General features: G+C 44.3%; 1 protein-coding gene across 1 annotated transcript; it reads left to right on the plus strand.

The window, feature by feature from the left end:
- Positions 1-7,254: 7,254 nt before the first annotated feature.
- LOC311492110 (uncharacterized protein) lies at positions 7,255-18,848 on the plus strand (the record flags this gene model as incomplete). The annotated part of the gene is made up of 2 exons (XM_084550271.1): positions 7,255-8,913; positions 17,160-18,848. 2 exons carry the CDS (start codon positions 7,255-7,257, stop codon positions 18,846-18,848), a joined length of 3,348 nt encoding a protein of 1,115 aa, XP_084406397.1.
- Between the last annotated feature and the right edge of the window lie 994 nt (positions 18,849-19,842).

The following is a 19,842-nucleotide window of genomic DNA, read 5'->3' on the forward strand; positions in this document are numbered from 1 at the left end:
TCTCCTGTGGTATAGGTCCGACCTTGAAAAGACTCCAGGGGGCAGAAGTGGATTAGTCCTGAGCAACAGAATATGATTTGGTGTTATGGCCTCTAGATCTTGTGGGTCACCAGATACCTTGGTAATGGGACGACTGTTAAGAATTGCCTCTACTTCACAAAAGACAGTGTTTAGCCCTTCATCGTCTAAGGTTTGTTGTTTTAAGACTGAGCATAAGACATGCCTTACCATTCTGATGAGGCGTTCCCACAACCCACCATGATGAGAAGCTGTAGGGGGGTTAAAGCTCCACTGAACTCCTTCCTTCATAAGAGTCTGGTGGATCTTCCTTTGATCTAAAGTTTTGAGTGCTTCTCTTAACTCTCTTTCTGAACCTACAAGGTTTGTGCCATTATCTGATCGTAGGTGTCGTGCCTGCCCTCTTCGACACAGAAACCTTCGAATGGCATTGATGCATGAGTCTGTACTTAAAGAACATGCTACCTCTAGATGTACTGCTCTGCTGGTCATGCAGGTAAAGATGACGCCGTATCTCTTCACTGCGCTCCTTCCCCTTCTTACTTCAAAAGGACCAAAGTAGTCAAGGCCAACGTTAAAGAATGGTGGTAAGTCTGGGACCAGTCTTTCACTTGGCAGGTCAGCCATCTTTTGTTCGCCGGCTTTACCTCTATGCTTTCTCAGATAACATGTGGTTCCTTCCTCCGTGTCCAGTTTGAATATGGACGTGGCGCAGGATCAGAGTGGACACGTGGTGGTTTTTGGCCAAAATGGCAGGGTGTTTTCTTTCCTCAGGCATTGCTGTTCTTCTGAGGCGACCACCCACTCTGAGGATTCCATTGTCCAGCACTGGATCCAGTCTATATATGCTACTGCCCTTTTTGACATTGGAAGCACCCTCTTGCAGTATGCTGATCTCCTCAGGGAAACTTTGCCTTTGTACATAAGCGAGAATAGCCTTTTCTGCCATAATTAGATCATCAACAGTTATTGCTTCTTTTATGTTGTCTGTGACATACCCTTTAGTCATTCTGGTTACCCTCTGAGTTATCTTACAACCTTTCTTTGTATCATTTCTTTTCTGCACAAGGTGTTTTAACGCTTCTTTAACTTTGAGGATCCATGCAACAGCTACCCTCAACTTCAGCCAGTCTGAAAAGTGATTGAGTAACTTGTCTGTGGGCCTTTCCTCACATGTCTGAATAATTGCATTCACTGTTGCAGATTTCCTCACCTCTGGATCATCTTCACACAGTTCAACATTGTCCACAGATTCGTTCGGCCAGTCCTCTTCTGATGACCAAAGGAACTCTGGTCCAGAGATCCATCTTGGGTTCTTCATGAACCTCTCTGCGCTCACACCTCTAGAGCAGTCATCAGCAGGGTTTCTCTTTGTGTCAATATGTCTCCACTGAAAGATTTGTGTAGCCTCCCTAATCCTAGATGTCCTATTTGCCACATAGGTATGAAAACGTGTGTGGTCGTTTGAGATGTACTTTAAAACAGATGTACTGTCAGTCCAAAATACTGACCTATTTGTAGGTGGCAGCAATTCTTCTCTCAACATTTTATCCACTTTAACTGATAAAGCTGCAGCTGCTAACTCCAGCCTTGGGATGGTCTGCCGCTTTAATGGAGCTACTCTTGACTTGCCCATCAAGAATGCTACATAGATCTTTCCTTCTGCATTTGTCATTCTGAGATAGCTAACTGTACCATAGCCTAGCTCACTGGCATCAGAGAAGTGGTGGATCTGGCTATGCACTGACTCACCAAAATCATTTGGCTTGAAACAGCGTGGAACTTCAAAGTCTGTGAGTTGTGAGAGACTCCCGGTCCATTTGGTCCACTGGTTAGAAATTGTGTTGGGAATGGTCATGTCCCATCCAAGGTTCTGTCGGCACAATTCCTGCAACAACAGTTTAGCTGGCAAGGTAAGTGGAGACAGAAAGCCTAATGGATCATATACAGAGCTTACCATGGATAGGATGCCCCTTCTGGTAAGTGCACGCTCACTAATGGTGATGTTGAACTTGAAAGAGTCACGTTGGACACACCACTGAAGTCCTAAGGCTCGTTCCATGGGCAGTTGATCTTTGCTCAAGTCCAAGTCTTTTATCTCTTTAGCTCTGTCTTCTTGTGGAACAGCACCAAGGACAGCTCTACTATTGCTTATCCACTTTGACAAATGGAAGCCTCCTCTATGACAGACTACAGTGATGTTTGAAATTAGTTCCATTGCTTCTAGTTCAGTGGCTAGTGATTTCAAGCAATCATCTACATAAAAGTGCTCCATGATTGTGTTTATTACCTCAGGAGGGAAGTTGCTTGCATTGTCCTGTGCAGTCTTTCTGAGAGCAAAGTTGGCTATGCTTGGCGAAGAGACTGCGCCAAACAAATGCACTGTCATGCGATATTCCACTGGAGCATCATCCACCTTTCCTTGTGGCCACCATAAGAAGCGCAGAAAGTCTGTGTCACTTTCAGTCACCTTGACTTGGTGGAACATGGCCTGTATGTCCGCCATCAGTGCTACTGGTTGTTCTCGGAAACGTGTCAGTGCTCCAATCAGTGTGTTTGTCAAATTTGGGCCTTGGAGTAGTTCAGAGTTAAGGGATGTCCCTTGAAAGGTCGCACCACAATCAAACACTACTCTAATAGTCTTCTTTTTTGGGTGATATACCCCATGATGGGGGATATACCAAACTTTTCCATCAGTTCTATTCAGTTGTGCAGAGGGAACCTTTTCAGCATAGCCCTTGTGAATGACATCACTGAGGAACTCTGTATACTCCCTCTGATAGTTTGGATCCCTTCTGAACTTCCTTTTCAGGTTACACAGGCGCTGTTCTGCAACAACGTGGTTGTTGGGCATTGTGATGTTATCTGCCTTGAAAGGTAAGTTAATGCAGTAATGACCCTCTTTCATCTTTACAGATTCATTGACTATGTTCAGGAATTTTTTGTCATTCACTGACATTTCACTTTTTTCTTCATAGGCTCTCTCATTGAAGTCTGTGTTATATTGACTCACCAGGAGTTCTTGCAGGTCAACCAAGGAGATCCTGTTTGCAGTCACTGTGGCCATTTCCACACCTTTGCTGCTACCTCCCAATGGACCGTTGATTACCCAACCTAACAATGTTCTTACAGCATAAGGTCCATCTTCTTGTGAGTTGATTACCTGCCATGGTTCCATAACATTTGCTGCATTCATTCCTATGAGCAGGTCAATGTCACTGTCTATGTGAGGTAACTGGACTTCACTAAGGTAAGGCCATTGCTTTAAATCATCTTGTGTTGGGATGTTCTCCTTTGTTACAGGCATGGATTCCTGTGTGTAGACATCAGGTAAAGGAATGAACGTCTTGCCATTAAGTTCACTGACTTCTAAACCTGATATTAAGACACTTTTTATGGGTTTATCATGTGCCATTGTTCTCAGCAGTACGGTTGTTTGTTTCCCCTCTAGACCTAACTTCTGCGCCAGCCTCTCCGTGCAGAATGTTGCCGAACTGCCTTGATCAAGAAGAGCATAAGTTTGACTGATTTTGTTGCCTTTGACAGACTTAACTTGCACAGGAAGGATTGATAGTGCACATTTACGGTATCCGGCCCCTGTATGTCCACAAGCATTTGATGACACCTTGCTGATCTGTTTCTGTGGCTGCTCTGCCAACCTTGAGGCGTGACCTTTAGCCCCAAAGTTGATGTGCAGCACATTGGGATGTGTTTGATTGCAGATGTTACATGTAAGACGGTCTTTGCAGTCTTTGCTCATGTGCCCTTTACACAAACAACCAAAGCACAGTCCTTTTTCCTTTAAGAGGTTTAATTTTTCCCTGTGTGTTTTCTTCTTAAAGTGAGTGCAGTTCTCCAGACAATGAGCACCATCACAGCAGAGGCATGGAGTTTTCACATTACTCCTTGGAGCAGCTGGAGTGCTCAGTGTTGTTACATTAGTTGCATAGGTAGACTTTGGCCTAAAAAGGGTCTTACTTACATTGGGCCTTTTATTCCTGCTTGCAACTGGTTCTTGTATATCTCCAAATATCGGGTTGGAACATATCTTGGCCTGTTTCTCAATGAACTGTACAAGGTCTGTAAATGTAATCCTGTTGTTGTTGTCTTCCAGTTTCTCTTGAGCTTTAGTCCGCCATCTATCCCGCAGCTTGTAGGGTAATTTCATAACAATGGCTTTCAAGGTAGAGGCTACGTTCAATTCATCCATGTAGTTCATCTTCGCCATGACATTGCAGCATCCTTTGAGGTACAGGGAATACTCATTCAAGGCTTTGGGATCTTCAGGTTTTATATTTGGCCAATTGAGAACCTTTTCAATATAGGCAGTGGAAATTTTATACTCATTGCCAAAATGTTCAAGCAACAAGCGCTTTGCCCTGAGATAGCCCTGTTCTCCACCCATATGCTGACAACTTCTTACTAGGTCTCTAGCTGGTCCTCTAGTAAATTGCTCCAGGTAGAACAACCTATCCTGTCCACTGTCAGTTTTCGTCTCAATGTTGTGTTCAAAAGACGTCATAAATGACCTAAACTGTAAAATGTCCCCATCAAATACAGTGACACTTTTAGGTGGCAATAATGACAATTGCTGCTGTCTGAGAAGCATATACGTAATTTCATTTTGTCTGTTTAAGACAGAAATTAGCCTATTGGAAGCTGCCCCTTCCTCTAATGGTCTACGATGCTCAAGCTCTTGCTCTGATAATGTAGGACCTGCTCTGTCTGCATGAGATTGAAGAAGAACATCATCCAGCTGTCTATATTCTGTGCTGAGTTCTGCTCTGTCAGATTGATCATGGGATTTTTCAGCAATTCTAGCCCCCTCTTGAGCTATACTGTCTGCCTGCAGAGATTGTGCCTGCCCTTGTGCTATCCCTATAACACCCTGGGTCTCCTGGAATAACCAGTGTCCTCTCCGGTCACCATGGGAACGATCTTCTGCGTATGGTGGTCGATACAATGGCAGATGCTGTAGATGCTGTACCCCATCTCTTGGACGCACACTCCTATGTTCGTGCACATTGGTGGTTGGAGCCCCATTTAGCAGAGTTTCCATGTTGGCAAGTTCCAAGTTCCTCTCCTGAAAGTATGCGTTCATGCCATCCGCTGGGGTGGAATAGACTTGTTCTTCTGCGCTATCCAACACTGCGAGCTTTGCATTTGCTGCAGACAACTCAGCTGCGAAGTTCAGAGTCTCCTTTTGTCTTCTTATTTCTTCTCTTTCTTTAGCTAAGAGCTCTTCCTTTTCTTCTAATGCATGTCTTTCTTTCAAAGCAGTGGCTTTAGCTAAAAGCGCTGCCTTCTCAGCATGTGCTACCAGACGAGCTGACGCTGAGCTTGCATGTGAACTTCTACTTTTACGTGAACCCTGACTTACTAGAGAGATGCTGTCTTTAGGACCAATGTCATCTCTTTCTGGTAGTGGTTGAACAGGACATGACTGTATCCATAACTCAGCCTTAATCTTGAACTCATTGATGTTAATTAACTTGGGTTCATACCACTGTTTGGTGTCTGCAGCACACTCATCTTGTGATAAAAACTGTTGGTATTGTTTGTGCAGGTCATTAAACTCTTCAAACATGTCATTGTATTTCTGAACACTCTCCTTTACTTTATGCAAATTGACTGTATCAGTCATAAGCTCAGTTGTTTGGTTCATTTTGCGAGTCAATGCAGCACACTTGTTCTTTCTTGCATTTTTTGCTTCTTTCTTTTTCTTTTCTAACTCAGTCAATTCTTCTTGCTTTTCTACCTCAACAGGTGCAACATCAGTGTTAATGTCCTCCATATTGATTGAAGCTCTTTGTTCCATGGGTAAACTCAAAAAGTACTTTTTCTTTCAAAAATATAACTAAATATTCATCAAAATGAATTCTTATAAATTAATAGAGCAAGATTGCTTAAAAAGTTCTTTGCTTAACGTACCGATTCCTTTGGATTGTCTAGGATTGATTTCGGCCTTCAAACAATCCAAGATGTCACTTGAACTTCCTGGTCTGGTGTTCCTTTGTTCAGAGTATCCAAGATTCCTTTGGTCCAAGTACATCCATTCAGAGCAGTCTTTTGACTAAATGTAGCAGCTTTTCTGTTTCTCCCTTTTGATCCCTGAGTTACTGCTACTGGTGACTGAAATATCCTGACGCGTGCTGGTGTAGTGTAGAAGATGAGTAATGATGGTTGATCCGGTTGTTCCAATGACCATTTATTGTTGTTGTTGGTGGTACAGAACTTGAATAAAAATAAACTAAAAAATTAAACTAAAGCAGTCTCTTAGTTATCAAACGGATTGACTGGCTTGTCACGTCTCCACGCAGCACGGTCAAAAGACTGTTTGCCCTCTCAGCCACGCCCAGATGCTGTGGCTTCCTGTTCTTAAAGCCTTGTTCCCCTTGGGTTCCACCTTCAGCCTCCACTGACCTTCAAGTCCACTAGGTGGGGGTAAACAGACAACCTGTGGCCATATAATCTCTCACTCACTCATTCATACACACACACATACACTCACTACTATTCACAAGAAAGAAACATAAATCAACACAAAACTTAATTTGGCTCCTACAAAGTCTGTAGTTTAACTCTACGACGGCCATGTTTAACAATCCTTAGAGTTTATTTAGTGGTGTCTCACTCCGCATGAAGATATTTATAATCTAGAAATACTTCAACAGGGAGGAAACTAGAAGAAAACTACAATCAACAGATAAAGATCTGGAGCATTCATTCATGTCCGTAGACTTGGATTATAATCTGCCTTGGTCTCGTAGAGTGTTCCTCACACGGAAGGATGTAGTGAAGGGGTTTGTGATTTTCTTACTTCTACTGCAGTGGTTATTTTCTCTGTTTCATCGAATGCATGTGAATTATAGTAGTCATGAAAATGTGTCATCAAACTGTGTTTTAGCTCATTTTACCACCTAAACATTTAGCTGACCAACGTTTTTAAATGTGCTCTGCTGTAAAAAGTTTCAAACTCTTTCTCTTCCTGGAGTTAGTCAACGTCTGATAACCACTCCCTCTTCCTGGAACAGCTCCACTCATATTTCCTCATGTTTCCTTGTTCCCTGCCCTTTAGATCTCTACATTGAAGATGGGTGTAACCAGCATGTGGTGAAGTGTGAGAGCTGACAGGCTCCATTCACTGTAGAATCACATGTTGTTCAGATCAGAGCTCAGACTAGTTTCACTTCTAGCAAACAGAAACTCACACAGTCGTCGACACTGAGAGGTGAAATGGAGCAGAAAGGAGTTCAGCTGGACAGAGAAACCTTCTCTTGTTCCATCTGTCTGAATCCACTGAAGGATCCTGTGACTACTTCCTGTGGACACAGCTACTGCATGAACTGTATTAAAAGCCACTGGGATGGAGAAGACCTGAAGGGAATCCACAGCTGCCCTCAGTGCAGGAAGACTTTCATGCCGAGGCCTGTCCTGGAGAAAAACACCATGTTAGCAGAGTTAGTGGAGCAGCTGAAGAAGACTGGACTCCAAGCTGCTCCAGCTGATCATTGCTATGCTGGACATGAAGAAGTGGCCTGTGATGTCTGCACTGGGAGGAAGCTGAAAGCCTTCAAGTCCTGTCTGGTCTGTCTGGCCTCTTACTGCGAGGAACACCTCCAACTTCACTATGATGCAGGTCCATTCAAGAAACACAAGCTGGTGAAGCCCTCCAAGAAGCTCCAGGAGAACATCTGCTCTCGTCATGATGAGGTGATGAAGATGTTCTGTCGTACTGATCAGCAGAGTATCTGTTATCTCTGCTCTGTGGATGAACATAAAGGCCATGAAACTGTCCCAGCTGCAGCAGAAAGGACTGAGAAGCAGAAGGAAGTGGAGGTGATGCTACAAAAAATCCTGCAGGGAATCCAGGAGAGAAAGAAAGATGTGGAGCTGCTTGGACAGGAGCTGAAGGCCATCAATGGCTCTGCTGATAAAACAGTGGAGAACAGTCAGGAGATCTTCACGGAGATGATCCGTCTCATCCAGAAAACAAGCACTGATGTGACGCAGCTGGTCAGATCCCAGCAAGAAACTAAAAAGAGTCAAGTCAAAGATCTTCAGGAGAAGCTGGAGCAGGAGATGACTGAGCTGGAGAGGAAAGGCTCCGAGCTGAAGCAGCTCTTAAACACAGAGGATCACAACCAGTTTCTACACAACTACCCCTCACTGCCACCACCCAGTGAGTCTACACACTCACCCAGCATCAAGATTCGTCCTCTGAGGAACTTAGAGTACCTGAAAGCAGCTGTGACAGAGACCAGAGAGAAACTACAGGACAATCTGAGAGAGACATGGACAAACATCTCACTGACAGTGACTGAAGTGGATGTTTTACTGCCACAACCAGAGCCAAAGACCAGAGATGAATTCTTGAAATATTCACGTGAAATCACACTGGATCCAAACACAGCAAACACAAAGGTGTTATTATCTGAGGGGAACAGAAAAGTAACATTAATGAATCAACAACAGTCTTATTTTGATCATCCAGACAGATTCACTGATTATTGTCAGGTCCTGAGTAGAGAGAGTCTGACTGGACGTTGTTACTGGGAGGTGGAGTGGAGAGGAGGAGTTGAAGTAGCAGTCACATACAAGAATATCAGCAGAGCAGGGAACTCACTTGAATGTGAATTTGGATCAAATGACAAATCTTGGTCATTACGTTGTATCACAGACAGTTATAGATTTTACTACAACAAAGTCTCAACTGACGTCTCAGGTCCTGTTTTCTCCAGAGTAGGAGTGTACCTGGATCACAGAGCAGGTATTCTGTCTTTCTACAGAGTCTCTAAAACCATGTCTCTCCTCCACAGAGTCCAGACCACATTCACTCAGCCTCTCTATGCTGGACTTTGTCCTGGTTATGGATCCAGTGCTGAGTTGATTAAAGTCAAATAGACAGAAGTCACTTCAGGGACAGTTGGTTAAAATGTGTCATTTAGTCTCAAGCTGAAGCTTCACATGATGAATAAAGCTGCTGTTTTTGTCATTTGTGTTTAACTTTTATTAGTTCTAGTTAAATTAGTGAGTAGGAATAAAAGTCAAGGATTTTGACTTTGATATAAAACTTATTTGCATTTGTTTGTTCTATCGTTGTATTGGAGTTGATTTGTTATTACCTGGAGCCTTGAATTTATCTAATCATGTCGACATATTGATTGATGTAAAGAGTTTTCTTCAATATAATCAGTTCATTCTTCCATTAAAACATATGGATGGACTTTATGTTCGTCTCAACGTGGGCATCTAAAGGTTTTTTCTTCTACATTCTTTGTTGCTGTTTGTTTTGCTTCTAATAAAGTTTCCTTGAATAATTAATAAAAGTTGACAGACTTTAAACACAACAGAGTTTCAATGAGGTCTTTGTGATACTGACAGGGAGGATGGAATAAGATGGTTTAAGGTTAAAAAATAATTAAGAAAGAAGGTTGTAGATAAATCTTAGGTCAGGGTTAAATCAATTCAAATCCAATTATTATTTTTTTTAACTTTATCGCCTTTAAAGAACATTAGCAGGCAATTAACATCAGAACAAAAACTCATCTTGGGATTGGGTCTCCACTGTCACACAGAGATAGCACTGTCTAAAAGGTAGAGCACATGTGCACTTATCTTGGTATATATATTTTGAGGTATAAGAGTCTCAGGCTAGATAGTCAATAATTGGGGTCCATCTTCTCATAAAAATAGACACTTTTAGCTGTAACTAGGCAGTCATGTACACTCTAAGAAAAAACTCTGCCAGCACATTGTCTGTTATTCTACGGTCACCTTCCATCAACCTGATAACGGATAATTCCGTAGATTTAGAGGTTAGTCGCTGTACCTTTGTATGGACACTTTCGTCAATAAATCTGATTTCACCACAGTATGAACAAATTGAACAGTTTTATTTTTAGTTTTCAAGTTATTCAAGTGCATTTTGAGGTAACACATAATTCTACAAACAACAAAGTTCAACTATGCTAATGCTAATGGTAAGGTCAGACAGGAACTTCATCAACTTTGGTGGTAGGTGTTGTTGCTTTGCTCCTTCTTTCTTCTCCACCTTGGACCCTTGGCCAGGATTTATTCCCAGGAAAATTCTAAGGAAACGTAAAAGTATTTTAGTTCCACATGCATTTAAATGAATTAAACTGTAATACAGAGCAACACACAGACAAGCTTGAAATGGATAAATACTCTTATACTCCAGAACTTTTAAGTCTACATTACATGAACAAACTCTAATGTATCGAATAGAAATATATTGTAACAGGTGGTGTATGAACCCAATTGCAGCACAAAAGACTCAGAACCAATGGAGAGAGTTCAAAAGTTTACTGAAGCTCCGGCAAACAGTTCAACAAACACAGTAGCAGGCAGCTAGATCAAGGCAGACAGGAGTTCGGTACCAGAGAGACGATAGGGCAGACAATCCAATGAGGAGCAGGCAGCAGGAACAATGTAACCAGGCAATCAGTCAGAAACAGGCAAACAGGAATCAGGAGAGCGGAGCCTGAACTCTTGGTCAGAGACAGAAGGCTGAGGCGATTACCAGGAGGCAGACAAAGCAGAAGAATTCCTGAGAAACTGAGGACTCCCTGTCCTCGGGCTGTGAGGAAGGTGGGTTCACTGGCGGGTCCTTTCCATCAGAGGAGACCGTTTACTCCTCAGACGAGCAGTGGAAGGGCCAGCAGCAGGTGTCCTATGGTGAGGGCCCCTGCCAATGTTGCTAGGGAAGGGCTGGTCCGGATGGTGCTAGTGAAAGTCTCGGATGAGACCCAGATCCACAATGTGTCGAGCAGGAACCCAGGATCTTTCCTCCGGACCGTAGCCCGACCAGTCGACCAGGTACTGGCAGCCTCTTACACGTCGCCGAGAGTGGATGATGCGGCGCACAGAATAGGTCAGTCTCCCGTCAATAAAGTGTGTGTGTGGGGGGGGGGCACCAGCGGGATCTCACTGACCGGCTTGACCTTGGACACATGGAATGTAGGGTGCACCCGCATAGACCGAGGAAGCTTGAGCCGGACTGCCACAGGACTGATGATCTTCTCGATGGCGAAGGGCCCGACAAACTTGGGTGCCATATGAGGGGAAGAGGGTACCGGTTCTTTATGGTGATGTCATTGAGTACCCGGTAATCAATGCAGGGACACAGAGTCTTGTCTTTCTTCACAAAGGAGAATCCTGCCCCAGCAGGAGACGATGAAGGACAGATAATACCGGCAGCCAGAGAATCATTTATGTAAGTCTCCATGGCCTCCCGTTCAGGACCAGACAGGGAGTACAGATGGCCCTTGGGAGGTGAAGTGCCAGGCATCAGGTCTATGGAACAGTCATACAGGCGATGAGGGGGTAATGAAGTTGCCTTAGCCTTACTGAAGTCCTCCTGGAAGTCATGGTTTTCGGCAGGGACTCTGGACAAGTCAGGACAAGAACCAGGGTGTGTAGGCTGCTGGGGTACAGAGGCTTCTTTAAGGCAGACCCGGTGAAAGGAGTTGCTCCAACCGACAATGGCCCCTGTGGCCCAGTCAATATGGGGGCTGTGTCGACGGAGCCAAGAGTAGCCCAGGATCAGAGGAATGTTGGAAGATGACAGGAGGTGAAACCGGATGGTCTCATGGTGGAAACCGGATGGCCATCAAGGGCTTTGGCACGTATTGGATAATCAAGTGGAGATCACGAGCGGCATCGGAACCGGAAGCTCACAACTTGAAGACCTTGCGTAGCTCCTCAGAGAAGGCCTGAAATGATGTGCAAGCGGGAGTCCACCTCGCCCACTCTGCTGTTGTGACGGTGGTGTTACTGGGTCCACATCTCGCCACACTGTACTGTAACGGGTGGTGTATGAACCCAATTGCAGCACAAAAGACTCAGAACTAATGGAGAGAGTTCAAAGGTTTACTGAAGCTCTGGCAAACAGTTCAACAAACACAGTAGCAGGCGGCATTCGAAGCAGTTCAAGTGCTTCAGCGGGAAAACGAATCACCTGATGGGTTCGGCTTGTCATGTGAATCACCTGGTGGGATCAAGTGTGTTCAGGGATATCCCGGGTATCCTATCATTATTTAGTGGTGTTAATTTGAATGTTTCTTTGCAGAGTAGGTTGGTTTGCTGCTGTTGTTGGTGTTAGTTCCTTTGAGAGTTAGTAGTGTTGTAGATTACATATTTTGTGGAGAATCATGTTCATGAATGTTGCAAACCGACATGCCAAATAGGAAACATGGTCTTCAATAACTAGTATCCGTATCATTATGATTTTCTCGTCTCGTCTTCTTCCGCTTATCCGGGTCCAGGGTCGCGGGGGCTGCAGCTTCAGCAGGGAAGCCCAGACAGCCCTCTCACCGGCCACTTCAGCCAGCTCCTCCGGAGGAACCCCCAGGCGTTCCCAGGTTAGACGAGAGATATAATCCCTCCATCATGTCCTGGGTCGGCCCCGAGGTCTCCTACCGGTGGGACATGCCCGAAACACCTCTCCCGGGAGGCGTCCGGGAGGCATCCTTACCAGATGCCCTAGCCACCTCAACTGACTCCTCTTGACGTGGAGGAGCAGCGGCTCTACTCTAAGCTCCTCCTGTATGTCCGAGCTCCTTACCCTATCTCTAAGGCTGAGCCCGGCCACCCTATGAAGGAAACTCATTTCGGCCGCTTGTATTTGCAATCTTGTTCTTTTGGTCATTACCCAAAGTTCATGACCATAGGTGAGGATTGGAACCGCCTGTCGATCTCCCCCTCCCTCTTACCCTCACTCGTGAACAAGACCCTGAGATACTTGAACTCCTCCACTTGAGGCAGGACCTCCTCCCCGACCCGGAGTGAGCAATCCACCCTTTTCCGACTGAGGACCATGGCCTCAGACTTGGAGGTGCTGATCCTCATCCCAACCACTTCACACTCGGCTGCGAACAGCCCCAGCAAGAGCTGGAGGTCGTTGTTCGATGAAGCTAAGAGGACCACGTCATCCGCAAAAAGCAGAGACGAGATCCTCCGATCACTGAACACGATACCCTCCCCCACCCGGCTGCGCCTAGAAATTCTGTCCATAAAAATTATGAACAGAACCGGTGACAAAGGGCAGCCCTGGCGGAGTCCAACCCTCACTGGGAACAGGTCTGACTTACTACCGGCTGCACGGACCAAACTCGCACTCCTTTGGTACAGGGACTGAATGGCCCTTAGTAAGGGACCATCCACCCCATACTCCCGGACCACCCCCCACAGGATGCTTCTGGGGACACGGTCGTAAGCCTTCTCCAGATCCACAAAACACATGTGGACTGGTTGGGCAAACTCCCATCTCCCCTCCAGCACCCTAGTGAGGGTAAAGAGCTGGTCCATGGTTCCACATCCGGGACGAAAACCGCATTGTTCCTCCTCGATCTGAGGTTCAACCATCGACTGGACCCTCTTTTCCAGCACCTTGGCATAGACCTTGCTGGGGAGGGAGTGTGATCCCCCTATAGTTGGAACACACCCTCTGGTCCCCTTTTTTAAAGATGGGGACCACCACCCCGGTCTGCCACTCCAGAGGTACTGCCCCCGATGTCCACGCAATGTTGCAGAGACGTGTCAACCAGGACAGCCCTACAACATCCAGAGCCTTGAGATACCCAGAGCGGATCTCATCCACTCCAGGAGCTCCTCCGCCGTGGAGTTGTTTCACTACCTCGGCGACTTCTGCCCCAGAGATTGGACGATCCCACCCCAGGCCCTCTGGCTCTGTTTCCTCTATGGAATACGTGTTGGTGGGATTGAGGAGCTCCTCAAAGTATTCCTTCCACCGTCCGACGATATCCCCAGTTGATGTCAGCAGCTCACCACCCCCAATGAGAACAGTGTGAGCGTGTTGCTGCCTACCACCCCTGAGGCACCGGATGGTTTGCCAGAACCTCTTCAGAGCCGATCGATAGTCTTCTTCCATAGCCTCACCGAACTCCTCCCACACCCGAGTTTTTGCCTCAGAGACTGCCCTTGCCGCAGACCGCCTGGCCATCCGGTACCGGTCAGCTGCTTCAGGAGACCCACAGACCAACCATGCCCTATAGGCCTCCTTCTTCAGCCTGACGGCTCCCGACGGTAACCTCACGGTTACCGCCGCGACCAGCACCAGCGACCTTTCGGCCGCAACTTACAACAGCTGCCTCCACAATGGCGGAGCGGAACATGGCCCATTCGGACTCAATGTCCCCCACCACCCCCGGGACGCGGTTGAAGCTCTGCCATTATGATTTTTATTATTATTTTATCCACTTGAAACCATACAGTAGTCTAGAGCAATCAAACATAAAATTGCTACACAATCCTGTTTTTCTAACTCTCACTCAGACTCTGAGTCAGAAGTGTGTGTATAGTTTTAGTTCAGACAAATTATGTGTTTTATGATGTATGAACCATTTCACCGCTTCATTCAGAAACCCTGTCACTGGTTTGGTTGTCTTGCCTCTTCGGGAGAGATGAGGTGAGTCTTCGAAGCAAATAATGACTGAATCAAGCGAGATTTGGTTTGACAGTGTTGCATTCAGTATAAATATTCTCTAACACTACTAAACCATGATACCAAGAGCAAAAGAATATAGTTGATGTAAGCGCTGTGACATAAACATTGGTGTAAATTAGTGAAGGTTCACAGAGTGTAGTAGTGACGTAAATCAAAACGGTCCAACGTCAGTAGCTCAATACGAAAGAGGCTAGTGGTACGTTGAAAAAACAACGGTCTTCTGCTAGTGAAGCAAGGGTTCAATTCCCTTTAATTACTTTTTATGTATTTTTTTGTTATATGTATATAATTTATTTGTAATCAGATTTAAACCACATATCCATGCAGTTTGATCGAACAGGAATGTGCATGGCAAATCAAGTCCCATACAAGCATGAACCAGTAAGACACGTCTCGATTGTACTACTTTTTATTGTCGACGAGATGACCTAATAGAGCACTGTGTCACTGAAGCTTCGAGTAATGAACCTTTTTTTGAATCACGTGTCGAGGCTTCAACAAAGCTATCACAGACAGACAATCCAATGAGGAGCAGGCAGCAGGAACAATGTGACCAGGCAATCAGTCAGAAACAGGCCGACAGGAATCAGGAGAGCGGAGGCTGAACTCTTGGTCAGAGACAGAAGGCTGAGACGATTACCAGGAGGCAGACAAAGCACAAGAATCAGGGACGGGCGACGTCAGTACTGGGAAGTCAGGCAGGAGAATGCTGGAAAGTCTGAGATGGCAAATAACAATCTGGCAAAGGAGTGAGTGTGGAGCTGGTGCCTATATGCTGGGCTGATTGCCCAGAGATGAGAGAGATGAATTTACACATTTTGGTGATATAAGTTACTTGACAATGAGGTAATTCTGAACAAGCTCAAAAAGGAATACTTTCCAAAAAGATGACTTTTCCAAGGAATAGATATGTTGCTGCTGCCAGTACCAGTGAAAAATGTTGGGGGATGGGCACAAAATATGGACAGACTGCGCAGGTTTTCAAGATGCCAACAGTTTGTTTAAGTACGCTGCTTTATTGAGCCATGGACCTTGTCATTTCTCAACAGGAGGGATGGTAGCTATGATAAATTAAATGTGTACTGCATATGGATTCTCAAACTACTGTAGCCTGTGAAATGCAGGAGAGACGCAACCACAGCTACATTCAGCGACATCACCAATTTTACTGAAATATAAGTGAGAATCTTAACTGATCCAGTCTTTGGAAACATACAGGATACTCCCTCAGTGACAATTAATAAAGGTCTTAACAAATTCAAATTTAATTCTAAATTTAAACGTTTATTAACAAACAAAAGATAATCAACTCACAACAGCGTGCTCTGAAATATAACCGAAATAATCAGTGATCAATCAAAATTAGCACTTACTACTAACAGAAACATATAATGCATTAATGGCGCCGACATAATGTTTTGTCAAGTCAGTTACTGCACTTTGGGCTAATGAGACAGTTTCTGTCTTTGGCCACTAGGTGTCAGCAAAGTCAAATGTAAATGTTGTGAAGCAAATAACCGTTTCATGAGAACAATCAGGACAAGTGAAGCCACGACATTATTTGAATCTAATTATCTCACTGAGACTTTTTCAACATTTAAACTGATTCACCAGCAAAAAGGGAAATAAAACTGTCCAGCAACATGAAGCAAACAAGTCATAAAATCTACAGACAATCTAAAGTCATATCAAACATAGACTAAAGAGGAGCTGATGCTGAGTTTCTCTCTGTGTTTTTACTAAAGCCTAAACATAAACGTCCCAATGTACCCAACATACCTTGACGTCATCAGTGACCTTTGAGCAGAAGGTGTGGAAGACGCCGAAGCAGTCGTCCAGCCTGAACGTCTCTCTGTCCTCGCAGAATGTTAAACACAAACACAGTCCTGGACATTTGAAGACTGTGCAGCAGGAGAACTGCATTTCCCATGAAGCACCTTTTCTAATGCACCTTTACTGACGTCAGGCAACACTGACGACAACAACAAGGAAGGAGGAAGAAGTCTTGAGTTTAACTCTACGATGGCCATGTTTAACAATCCTTCAGTGGTGTCTCACTCTGCATGAAGATATTTATAATCTAGAAATACTTCAACAGGCAGGAAAATAGAAGAAAACTACAATCAACAGGTAAAGATCTGGAGCATTTATTCATGTCCTTCTCTTTGTGGTAGACTTGGATTATAATCTGCCTTCGTCTCGTAGAGTGTTCCTCACACAGAAGGATGTAGTGAAGGGGTTTGTGATTTTCTTACTTCTACTGCAGTGGTTATTTTCTCTGTTTCATCGAATGTATGTGAATTATAGTAGTCATGAAAATGTGTCATCAAACTGTGTTTTAGCTCATTTTACCACCTAAATATTTAGCTGATCAACGTTTTTAAATGTGCTCTGCTGTAAAAAGTTCGAAACTGTTTCTCTTCCTGGAATTAGTCAACGTCTGATAACCACTCCCTCTTCCTGGAGCAGCTCCACTCATATTTCCTCATGTTTCCTTGTTCCCTCCCCTTTAGATCTCTACATTGAAGATGGGTGTAACCAGCATGTGGTGAAGTGTGAGAGCTGACAGGCTCCATTCACTGTAGAATCACATGTTGTTCAGATCAGAGCTCAGACTAGTTTCACTTCTAGCAAACAGAAACTCACACAGTCGTCGACACTGAGAGGTGAAATGGAGCAGAAAAGAGTTCAGCTGGACAGAGAAACCTTCTCTTGTTCCATCTGTCTGGATCTACTGAAGGATCCTGTGTCTATACACTGTGGACACAACTACTGCATGAACTGTATTAAAAGCCACTGGGATGGAGAAGACCAGAAGGGAATCTACAGCTGCCCTCAGTGCAGGAAGACTTTCATACCGAGGCCTGTCCTGGAGAAAAACACCATGTTAGCAGAGTTAGTGGAGCAGCTGAAGAAAACTGGACTCCAAGCTGCTCCAGCTGATCACTGCTATGCTGGACCTGAAGATGTGACCTGTGATGTCTGCACTGGGAGGAAGCTGAAAGCCTTCAAGTCCTGTCTTGTCTGTCTGGCCTCTTACTGTGAGAATCACCTTCAACCTCACTATGATGTAGCTCCATTAAAGAAACACAAGCTGGTGGAGCCCTCCAAGAAGCTCCAGGAGAACATCTGCTCTCGTCATGATGAGGTGATGAAGATGTTCTGTCGTACTGATCAGCAGAGTATCTGTTATCTCTGCTCTGTGGATGAACATAAAGGCCATGAAACTGTCCCAGCTGCAGCAGAAAGGAGAGAGAAGCAGAAGGAGGTGGAGGTGATGCTACAGAAAATCCTGCAGGGAATCCAGGAGAGAAAGAAAGATGTGGAGCTGCTTGGACAGGAGCTGAAGGCCATCAATGGCTCTGCTGATAAAACAGTGGAGGACAGTCAGGAGATCTTCACTGAGATGATCCGTCTCATCCAGAAAACAAGCTCTGATGTGACGCAGCTGGTCAGATCCCAGCAGGAAACTGAAAAGAGTCGAGTCAAAGATCTTCAGGAGAAGCTGGAGCAGGAGATCACTGAGCTGGAGAGGAAAGGCTCCGAGCTGAAGCAGCTCTTAAACACAGAGGATCACAACCAGTTTCTACACAACTACCCCTCACTGCCACCACCCAGTGAGTCTACACACTCATCCAGCATCAAGATTCGTCCTATGAGGTACTTTGATGACGTGAAAGCAGCTGTGACAGAGACCAGAGAGAAACTACAGGACATTCTGAGAGAGACATGGACAAACATCTCACTGACAGTGACTGAAGTGGATGTTTTACTGCCACAACCAGAGCCAAAGACCAGAGATGAATTCTTGAAATATTCACGTGAAATCACACTGGATCCAAACACAGCAAACACATGGCTGTTATTATCTGAGGGGAACAGAAAAGTAACATTAATGAAACAACATCAGTCTTATTCTGATCATCCAGACAGATTCACTGATTGGAGTCAGGTCCTGAGTAGAGAGAGTCTGACTGGACGTTGTTACTGGGAGGTGGAGTTGAGAGGAGGAGTAGTTCATGTAGCAGTCGCATACAAGAATATCAGCAGAGCAGGGAGCTCAGATGAATGTGTATTTGGAAGGAATGACAAATCTTGGTCATCATGTTGTTCCACAGACAGATATATATTTTTCCACAACAAAGTCAGAACTGTCGTCTCAGGTCCTGTTTCCTCCAGAGTAGGAGTGTACCTGGATCACAGAGCAGGTATTCTGTCTTTCTACAGCGTCTCTGAAACCATGACTCTCCTCCACAGAGTCCAGACCACATTCACTCAGCCTCTCTATGCTGGACTTTGGCTTGGTTCTGGAGTCACTGCTGAGTTGATTAAAGTCAAATAGACAGAAGTCACTTCAGGGACAGTTGGTTAAAATGTGTCTTTTAGTCTCAAGCTGAAGCTTCACATAATGAATAAAGCTGCTGTTTTTGTCATTTGTGTTTAACTTTTATTAGTTCTAGGTAAATTAGTGAGTAGGAATAAAAGTCAAGGATTTTGACTTTGATATAAAACTTATTTGCATTTGTTTGTTCTATCGTTGTATTGGAGTCGATTTGTTTTTCCCTGGAGCCTTGAATTTATCTAATCATGTGGACATATTGATTGATGTAAAGAGTTTTCTTCAATATAACCAGTTTATTCTTCCATTAAAACATATGGATGGACTTTATGTTAGTCTCAACATGGGCATCTAAAGGTTTTTTCTTCTACATTCTTTGTTGATGGTTTTTTTGTGCGTCTAATAAAGTTTCCTTGAATAATTAATAAAAGTTGACAGAGTTTAAACACCACAGAGTTTCAATGAGGTCTTTGTGATACTGACAGGGAGGATGGAATAAGATGGTTTAAGGTTAAAGAATAATTAAGAGAGAAGGTTGCAGATAAATCTTAGGTCAGGGTTAAATCAATTCAAATCCATTTCTTTTTTTTAACTTTATTACCTTTAAAGAACATTAACAGATAATTAACATCACAGAAGAAAACAAAAACTCATCTTGGGATTGGGTCTGGACTGTCACCCAGAGATATCACTGTATAAAAGGTAGAGCACATATGCACTTATCTAGTTCTATAAACTTTGAGGTATAAGAGTCTTTGGCTAGATAGTCAATAACTGGGGTCCATCTTCTGATAATAGGCACTTTTAGCTGTAACTGGACAGTCATGTACACTCTAAGAAAAAACTCTAAACAACTCTGTAATTTTCTGCCAGTACATTGTCTGTTATTCTACGGACACCTTCCATCAACCTGATAACGGATAAATATGTAGATTTACAGAAGAAAAATAAATAAATAAACTACACCCACCGGCGAGGAAGAGGGCCAATTAAGTCC

Source organism: Chelon labrosus, assembly GCF_963514085.1.
Source record: "Chelon labrosus genome assembly, chromosome: 1".
Lineage (NCBI taxonomy): Eukaryota > Metazoa > Chordata > Actinopteri > Mugiliformes > Mugilidae > Chelon > Chelon labrosus.